Genomic DNA, 10278 nt, shown 5'->3' on the forward strand with positions numbered 1-10278 from the left:
TCAGGAGAATAGGAATTAGTTCTTCTTTAAATGTTTGGTAGAATTCCCCCGGGAAGCCATCTGGCCCTGGGCTTTTGTTTGTTTGGAGATTTTTGATGACTGTTTCAATCTCCTTACTGGTTATGGGTCTGTTCAGGTTTTCTACTTCTTCCTGGTTCAGTTGTGGTAGTTTATATGTCTCTAGGAATGCATCCATTTCTTCCAGATTGTCAAATTTGTTGGCGTAGAGTTGCTCATAGTATGTTCTTATAATTGTTTGTATTTCTTTGGTGTTAGTTGTGATCTCTCCTCTTTCATTCATGATTTTATTTATTTGGGTCCTTTCTCTTTTCTTTTTGATAAGTCTGGCAAGGGGTTTATTAATCTTATTAATTCTTTCAAAGAACCAACTCCTAGTTTCGTTGATTTGTTCTATTGTTTTTTTGGTTTCTATTTCATTGATTTCTGCTCTGATCTTTATGATTTCTCTTCTCCTGCTGGGTTTAAGGTTTCTTTCTTGTTCTTTCTCCAGCTCCTTTAGGTGTAGGGTTAGGTTGTATATTTGAGACCTTTCTTGTTTCTTGAGAAAGGCTTGTACTGCTATATATTTTCCTCTCAGGACTGCCTTTGTTGTGTCCCACAGATTTTGAACCGTTGTGTTTTCATTATCATTTGTTTCCATGAATTTTTTCAATTCTTCTTTAATTTCCTGGTTGACCCATTCATTCTTTAGAAGGATGCTGTTTAGTCTCCATGTATTTGTGTCCTTTCCAAATTTCCTCTTGTGATTGAGTTCTAGCTTCAGAGCATTGTGGTCTGAAAATATGCAGGGAATGATCCCAATCTTTTGATACCAGTTGAGACCTGATTTAGGACCCAGGATGTGATCTATTCTGGAGAATGTTCCATGTGCACTAGAGAAGAATGTGTATTCTTTTGCTTTGGGATGAAATGTTCTGAATATATCTGTGATGTCCATCTGGTCCAATGTGTCATTTAAGGCCTTTATTTCCTTGTTGATCTTTTGCTTGGATGATCTGTCCATTTCAGTGAGGGGAGTGTTATAGTCCCCTACTATTATTGTATTATTGTGGATGTGTTTCTTTGATTTTGTTAATTTATTGGTTTATATAGTTGGCTGCTCCCACGTTAGGGGCATAGATATTTAAAATTGTTAGATCTTCTTGTTGGACAGATCCTTTGATTATGATATAGTGTCCTTCCTCATGTCTTATTATAGTCTTTGGCTTAAAATCTAATTGATCTGATATAAGGATTGCCACTCCTGCTTTCTTCTGATGTCCATTAGCATGGTAAATTGTTTTCCACCCCCTCACTTTAAATCTGGAGGTGTCTTCGGGTCTAAAATGAGTTTCTTGTAGACAACATATTGGTGGGTTTTGTTTTTTTATCCATTCTGATACCCTGTGTCTTTTGATTGGGGCATTTAGCCCATTAACATTCAGGGTAACTATTGAGAGATATGAATTTAGTGACATTATTGCCTGTAAGGTGACTGTTATTGTATATTTTCTCTGTTCCTTTCTGATCTACTACTTTTAGGGTCTCTCTTTGCTTAGAGGACCCCTTTCAATATTTCCTGTGGAGCTGGTTTGGTGTTTGCAAATTCTTTTAGTTTTTGTTTGTCCTGGAAGCTTTTAATCTCTCCTTCTATTTTCAATGATAGCCTAGCTGGATATAGTATTCTTGGCTGCATGTTTTTCTCCTTTAGTGCTCTGAATATATCATGCCAGCTCTTTCTGGCCTGTCAGGTCTCTGTGGATAAGTCTGCTGCCAATATAGTATTTTTACCATTGTATGTTATAGACTTCTTTTCCGGGGCTGCTTTCAGGATTTTCTCTTTGTCACTAAGACTTGTAAATTTTACTATTAGGTGACGGGGTGTGGACCTATTCTTATTGATTTTGAGGGGGGTTCTCTGAACCTCCTGGATTTTGATGCTTGTTCCCTTTGCCATATTGGGGAAATTCTCTCCCAATAATTCTCTCCAATATACCTTCTGCTCCCCTCTCTCTTTCTTCTTCTTCTGGAATCCCAATTATTCTAATGTTGTTTCGTCTTATGGTGTCACTTATCTCTCGAATTCTCCCCTCGTGGTCCAGTAGCTGTTTGTCCCTCTTTTGCTCAGCTTCTTTATTCTCTGTCATTTGTTCTTCTATATCGCTAATTCTTTCTTCTGCTTCATTTATCCTAGCAGTGAGAGCCTCCATTTTTTATTGCACCTCATTAATAGCTTATTTCATTTCCACTTGGTTAGATTTTAGTTCTTTTATTTCTCCAGAAAGGGCTTTTATCTCTCCAGAGAGGGTTTCTCTAATATCTTCCATGCCTTTTTCGAGCCCGGCTAGAACCTTGAGAATTGTCATTCTGAACTCTAGATCTGACATATTACCAATGTCTGTATTGATTAGGTCCCTAGCCTTTGGTACTGCCTCTTGTTCTTTTTTTTGTGGTGAAATTTTCCCGCCTTGTCATTTTGTCCAGATAAGAGTATATGAAGGAGCAAGTAAAATACTAAAAGGGTGGCAACAACCCCAGGAAAATATGCTTTAACCAAATCAGAAGAGATCCCAAATCGTGAGGGGGGAGAGAGGGGATTAAAAGAGGTTCAGAAAGAAAAAAAAAAAAAATGGAACAAGAGAAGAAAACGAATAAAGAAAAAATAGAAAAAGGAAAAAATATATATATATTAGATAAACTAGTTAAGAAACGTTAAAAAAGAAAAGGGTAAAAGTTAAAAAAATTTAGCAGAAGAAGAGAAAAAAAATTGAAAAAGAAAATAAAAATTAACTGCAAGGCTAAAGAATCATGGGGAGAAAGCCATGAGCTCCGTGCTTTGCTTTCTCCTCCTCCGGAATTCCGCTGCTCTCCTTGGTATTGAAACTGCACTCCTTGGTAGGTGAACTTGGTCCCGGCTGGGTTTCTTGTTGATCTTCTGGGGGAGGGGCCTGTTGTAGTGATTCTCAAGTGTCTTTGCCCCAGGCGGAGTCGCACCGCCCTTACCAGGGGCCGGGCTGAGTAATCCGCTCGGGTTTGCTTTCGGGAGCTTTTGTTCCCTGAGCGCTTTCCGTAGAGTCCGGAGGACGGGAAGGAAGATGGCGGCCTCCCAGTCTCCGGCCCGGAGGAGCCGAGAGCTTGGGGTCCCACTCCTCAGTGCGCCCTCAGGGAACAGCGTCCAATTGCTCCCGTCACCCTGGCCTCCGGCCGCTCTCTGAGCTGACCGAGCCTGCGACCGGTTCAAGGTAACCCCGAGCTGAGAGCTCACTCCTCGGCTCTGCCTCTGTAGCCAGCTTCCCCGTTCTAATACCTGTAAGCTCTGCGACACTCAGACACCCCTGATCCTTCTGTGACCCTGCGGGACCTGAGGCCACGCTGACCCTGCGTGCGCTTCACCCCGGTTAAGCCTCTGGAGCGATGTCCCTCAGCGGAGCAGACTTTTAAAAGTCCTGATTTTGTGCTCCGTTGCCCCGCTGCTTGCCGGGAGCCGGCCCCTCCCCCCGCGGTCTATCTTCCCGTCGCTTTGGATTCACTTCTCCACCATCCTACCTTTCAGAAAGTGGTTGATTTTCTGTTTCTAGAATTGCTGTTCTTCTTCTCTTCGATCTCCCGTTGGATTTGTAGGTGTTTGCAATCTTTAGATAAGCTATCTAGCTGATCTCCCGCTACCTGAAGTAGTCTCAGCCTGCTACTTCTCCGCCAACTTGACTCCTCCCCGGGATTTTCTTTTTTTTTAAGTGTAACGGGCATCTAATATTCTGTTAGTTTCAGGTATATATCGTAATGATTCGATATTTATACATTACAAAATGACCCCCCATGATAAGTCTAGTTTCCATCTGTCACCATGCAAAGTTATTACAATATTACTGAGTACACTTTTGGGGACTCTATTATTGAGGAAGACTAGTAGAACAAATATTAGGGGACAATTAGCAAATCTAATCAGTAAGGTAGAAAATAGCATTACCATGTGGGCTCTGCATGTTATACACTAAAAAGAGTGATTTTACTGTTTGTAAATTTTAAAAGATTAAAGGCCAAAAGTAAAAAAGCCTAAGAATGCAATGGTTCTTAGACCCAAAAAAGGTGTTATTACGTGTTTCAGGTTATAGATTTTCAGCCAGTTTTTGCTCCTACGCTGTTCATATTCCTAAGACTGTCTTCATTATTGTCTCACTGACTCGAGGGATTCTTAACAGTAGTGGGGAGGTTGTCAGCAATAGTGAGTTTTTTTTATAGTTTAAAAAGGCTTCTTTTTCATCCTGTTTCTCTTCCCTGATTCTAATAGGCTTTCCTAATTAAGAATAATACATTACGAATTTCGAAAGTCTGTTGAACTGAGCACAGCAAAGAGACAGAAGGAAGTATAGTGAATCTAGTTGATGTGGGGTGCAGTACAAGAGAAAGGGAAAATAACGATTTAACCCCATGTCCAACTATGGTTTCTCCAACTTTACTAACTTTTTTGATTTTGAATATTGATTTTTATTTTGAAAATGAAAGACACATTGGTGGGGGATAGGGAAAAAGTATTAGAACAATTAATTTAGTGACTGAAAATAGACCTGCATGGGGATGGAATGATATTATGTTACGCAGTAGGGGGCACAAGGCTATTGCCATAGTCTGCAGTGAGACATACTGTGGTTTGAACTTGGGAAGTATTCATAGTAGAAGTACTAAGATCTTGAATATATTTTGTGGGTGGGGCTAATAGGCACAAGTTGCCATAGAGAATTTGACTTGTTCTTTGCATGTAATCATTACAACAAACAATATTAAGTGGAGTGGATGTTTTTAATCCCCATTTTACAGATTAAAAAAAAATAAAGCTCAAGAGGTTAAGTACTTCTCCAAAGTCTTCCAGCTGCAGAGTGCTGGTATGGGATTTGTACCTGGATTCCTTGACTCTTAGACACTGTATCTTTTGTTACCTCCACACTGAAGTCTTACAAAGCCCCATGTAACTTTTATCACAGTATCAGAACATAAAAGTTTTCATTGTGAGAACTAAATCTTTTGATTTCCCAGGGAAAAATTTATAGCCAGATAACCTTTAAAAGGTATAGTTAGTGAAGTCCATGAAAAAAGAAAGGATAAAAGATTTCAATAAGGAGATAAGTGGGTTTCAAAAGAATGAGGAATAGGAAAGGAAAAAATTATATAAGTAGTTCTCTTATGTTTACTGTGTCTTTGTTTTGACTTATTGACTGAATATATTTCTAATGGTTTTTGTTCTCAGAGAAAATCGAAGTGCCTGTACCCAAAAAGAGGCGGGAAGTCCTGCCTGTGGATATAACCACCCCTAACAATGTATGTACCAAAAGTGCTGTTGGGGAAGAAGTTTATAAATTACCACCTCAGAAAGAGGAGGCCCAGTGCTGTCCCAGCATTTCTGAAGATAACTTGCAGTTAGAAAAGACAGTTTCTATAAATACACGAGGAATCAATCTCTCTCCTCACAAAAGTCTGCCCATGGACATTCAGCCAAAGAAGGAAAAGAAATGTGTGAAACTTATAGGAGTTTCAGCTGACTCTGAAGCCTTAAGTGAAAGAAGTGGAAACACCCCAAATTCTCCCAGGTCAGTGTCCTCTTTTCTTCAGGGCAACCAGCAGGCCTCTCCGTCTCTTCTCTATCGCTGCATGAACTGTGCTATCTGTGTCTTTATCTATTTTCTTAGTATTGCATGTAGTATAATTCCACAGTTTCATCTGCCTACCTTCAACTTTTCTAAAACCTTAAGAAAAACTAAAATGATTACAAAGGGAAAGGATTCCTGAACAAAGAAATTACTTTCAAAAGTTACACTTTGCTCTTTCATGAAACAAAAATATCACAGTCTAGTACATCTCTGAATGTTTGTTGGTTTGAATAAATGAACAGTTATTTTTTTCCCTAGTTCAAGAGTGACCATGAAAGAAAAATTATCTTACCTCTTAAAAGGGCTTTCTAGTCTAAGAAATTGCAGCTTTCTTGATAACTGTTAGGTGAATTTTTTTTTATGGCTTTTGAAAATGTTTCTCCTACGTCTTTAAGAATGAGCTTTGATTTTGATATTTTTAAATATCAAAGGTAATTAATTTTCATTTTATATCAAAACTTCAAAGCCTCTCATTTCTACATATTTGAGTTTGTGACTAAAAGAGAAAGTGTCAGACATATATGTATATAGGACTTAAAATTTTAAGAGTCTTATCTTTAAGAAAATAATAGAGATAAGAGAAAGTGAGTGGAAGAGAAAGGTAGGTAACAGTGGCCAAGGGTAGGGTGGAATAAGGCACAGGCCCAGGTCTTCACAAGCAGGATCAAGGGTAGGGCAAGAGAAATGAAGAAAATGGAGAAGGTAATAAAAAGATGATAAAGGATGTCTGTATGCAGTGGAATAATAGATGCATTTAAAACAAATATCTTCAGATTTAAAAAATTAAGAATATTGATGTGGAAAGAGCTTGGATTGTTTGCTTATGAAAGGAGATCTTTAAGGTGCTGCTAGGGCTACATGAGTTGTAGATGGGAGGGTACAGAATAAGACATGTTAATAGTGTGCATTTGAATTAATATAGTCAGGCATAGCTCACCTTTTTAAAGGGGCTGTTTTATATGTTTTATCTGATTTTTTTTTTTTTATTGAAAGTCTTCAGTGCTATTAAAGGTGTTGCTCTATAGTGAAAGCCCCTCAACAACATGAGCTGCTATTACTATTAAGAGAAGTACAGTTGAGGGCACTTGGGTGGCTCAGTTGGTTAAGCGACTTCCTTGGGCTCAGGTCATGATCCTAGAGTCCTGGGGTGGAGTGCCGCATCTGGCTCCCAGCTCCATGGGGAGTCTGCTTCTCCCTCTGACCTTCTTCCCACTCATGCTTTACTATCTCTCTCTCAAATAAATAAAGAAAATCTTAAAAACAAAAAAACATACAGTTGACCCTTGACTAACACAGGTTTGAACTGTGCAGGTCCACTTACATGTGGACTTTTTTCACTGAATACATTGTTGTAAATGTATTTTCCTTATGATTTTCTCTTATAACGTTTTCTTTTCTCTAGCTTTACTACAAGAATACAGTGTGTAATATATATATAAAATATGTGTTAATTGATTATGTTATGGGTAAGGCTTCCAGTCAGCAGTAGGCTATCCGTAGTTAAGTTTGGGGGGAGTCAAAAGTTACATAAGGATTTTTGACTGTACAAAGGACAGTTCCCCAACCCCTTCATTATTCAAGGGTGAAATATAATTTATTACTTCATTCCTTGAATTTTTATATAATAACATGTAAGTCTCATAAAAGTTTAATATTCTTGAGGAAAAATACCTTGAAATGAATTTTATCTCTCTCTGTCTCTCTCTCTCTCAAACATAGACACACACACAGAGTTCCAAGTAGTTCTGAAATGAATTCAATAGGTTATGCTCGTATATATGTGATTCATTGTGTAAGTGTGCTTGACCATTGTATATTTCTGGAGGCAAATTTCCAGAATTGAACAGTGCGGATCTTGCTATCTGTGTTGTCTTCATTTCTTTTTTCTGCCTTTTTTTGGCTTGATAAAAGTTACTTAAACAAATGTATTTAGCTACTTGTTTGACTCAAATTAAGTAACATGTTGGAATTTTGTCTGGCAAATTAAACAAAAACAAATAAAATACCACAAAACATTTGTTTTTGTGTACGTGTGAGTCCATCTGCTACCTTAAGACGTTTCCAACCTTTTGTTCTCTGCATGATTAACTTAGATGCGCAATCCTACGATAATATTTTAACAGTAAATACAGGCTTACTGGGGACTACACTACTGCATGCTTTATAGATTTAATTGATGCTCTTGCTATAAAATCTTTATAAACCTTTTAAAATATTTCTCCACTGTTTATTTTTTCTTAAATTAATATTCTGCTAGTTGAAATTCAGTTTAAATTTTGGTTTTTGTTTTTTGAGACAAATTGGTATTATTCATGCAGCCCAGGTTACTATGTTATTTTTGTCTTGTGTTTGCCTTTTGTATGTCATATTAACATTAAAATTGTGCTCTAGCATTTAAATTTTTTTATTTATTAGGTGTATTATCACAATTGACATTCCATTATATTTTAATTCTTTAATTTGGGCTTTGCTATGACTTTTATCAACCTTAAAAATATCTTTTTAGGCATTTAAAAAATTAAGTCTGTTGATATAAAAAAGTTTCTTTTAGAGAGGCAGTGACTTAGTTCTTAACGGTATTGGGGTCAACTATAATTTTTTCCTCATATACATAAAAAAAATTGATCATGTCTCATTCGAGGTTCATTATATGAGAGGTTTGTTTCTTAAATTTTTTAACTGCATTTAAATTCAGAGTGGATGCTTTAATGCCTGTAGGTTAGCTGCTGAATCAAGGCTTCAAACAGAAGTTAAAGAAGGGAAAGAAACTGCAAGCAAATTGGAAAAGGAAACTTGTAAGAAATCACACCCTATTTTATATGTGTCTTCCAAATCAACTCCAGAGACCCAATGCCCTCAGCAGTAAGGACTTTTCTTTAATGAGAGTAAAGTACCACTTGCCCAAAAAAGTTGATTTGGAGCTTAGTTAAGATTGTTTTTATCTGAAATACACAACATTGTAGATTAGTTCTTTCAACCTGTTGTGCCAAGACCTGGCCTTTTCATATTCCTTTGATCAAATGTTCAAAATTTGGTTGTGATTCCAACCAGAAGAGTTCCTTAAATGATGACTCTTCATGGAGCTTCTATGAATTACAGTAAATAAACTAATAATTAAAGGAAAGTGTTATAAATCTATTTGTTGTATTGTATATGGATTTTTAAGTGTTATTAATGCATACCTTCAAAGTCACATATTTGAAAAGAGAATACAAAATTAACTATTACATTTTCCTATGTACTTTTTAATGAACTTGGTTTTTCACTATATTATGAAAACAGGAAACTTGGTTTAAAAATATATATTATAACTGAGTTTTGTCAGTGTTTTAATTAGCTATGTCCATCTTTGTGTCCATGTACATGATTTAAATTTTATGTCTCAATGTCTATATGAAAATATAATAATTCATAATATTCATAATATTCATAGTAATTCATAATATATGAAAAATATAATTTTGAAATTTAAAATAAAACTGAAAAAATTTATCCCCTTTTTGAATTTTTTTACTCTGTATAGATAATACATTGTTATCAAAAGGGGATAAGAGAAATAAAATAAAACTTGATGGATTCTTAATTCCCTGGCACATATAATTTTTATATATACACATATATAATTTACATAATTATATACATATATATTTTTTTAATTCTAAACTTTCCAAATAAAGACTTTTTTTTTCCTTTAAATGACTGTAGCCTGGTCTACAACTTAATTTCATATATACTGTAGGTGGATGTATTATATATAAAGAGAGGGATGATGGTAGAGGGAGAGAAAGAGTTATGTTAAGAACTTGGCTTATGTGATTATGGAGGCTGACAAGTTCAAAGTCATCAGGATGGGCTAGCAGCCTGGAGACCCAAGGAAGAGCCAGTGTTACATAAAGTTCAGATCCAAAGGCTGTTTGCTACAGAATTCTCTCTTGCTCTGGGGAGCTCAGTCTTTTGTTTTACACAGGATTTGCACTAATTGCACACACAGACTCACTCACATTATGGAGTGCAAACTACTTTACTCAGAGTCCACAGATTTAAATGTTAATCTCACCCAAAAACACTCTCATAGAAATATCCAAAATAATGTTTCACTGCATATCTATGTTCTGTGGCGCTACCAAGTTGACACACACAATTTTTTTAAAAATTCAATTAGCAAAGGTGTAGTACATCATTAGTTTTTGATACAATGTTAATGATTCATTTGTTGAGTATAACACCCAGTGCTCATCATATCATATGCCCTTTTTAATGCCCTTCATAGTCGTTTAGACAAGTTTACTAAAATATATTAAGTAAAAGGAAATCCCTTCCTACTTGTAAGAAATTAAGTAAACTTAATTTTCTGCAAAAAGCGTACTCTAAGGAATTTAGAGATTTCACATTAAATAATATCTCTTGCAAAAAGAAGTAACTGAAGGCACCAGGAAATGAAAATTTTAACCTGAGGATAATAACAAATATTTGACCATATTAATTGCACATTATAGAATGTAGATCCATTCCTTCCAACATGGAGTTTTTACTATGAGCTGTGTGCTGGGGGCATAAAAATAACCCTTTAGAATTCACAGTTTAACAGACCCACATAGATGAGTAGTGGTAGTGCCATTATTACTAGTAGTAAACA

The 10278-nt window shown here is 36.2% G+C and overlaps 1 protein-coding gene across 3 annotated transcripts in view; it reads left to right on the forward strand.

Annotated features, from left to right (window-relative positions):
* Nucleotides 1-8766, forward strand: part of SPDL1 (spindle apparatus coiled-coil protein 1) — a 20674-nt gene extending 11908 nt beyond the window's left edge. For 2 of the 3 annotated variants that reach the window (XM_032851773.1, XM_032851774.1), the window contains exons 10-11: nt 5243-5582; nt 8361-8766. In XM_032851773.1, the coding sequence (XP_032707664.1) occupies nt 5243-5582; nt 8361-8508 (488 nt within the window). In that variant the 3' untranslated portion in view covers nt 8509-8766. Of the gene's footprint in view, nt 1-5242; nt 5832-8360 lie in introns of those variants that run through there. The other variant, XM_032851772.1, reaches the window with a different exon arrangement.
* Nucleotides 8767-10278: the final 1512 nt, after the last annotated feature.

The sequence above is a fragment of the Lontra canadensis genome, unplaced genomic scaffold, assembly GCF_010015895.1.
Source record: "Lontra canadensis isolate GAN:19392208 unplaced genomic scaffold, GSC_riverotter_1.0 scaffold5, whole genome shotgun sequence".
NCBI lineage: Eukaryota > Metazoa > Chordata > Mammalia > Carnivora > Mustelidae > Lontra > Lontra canadensis.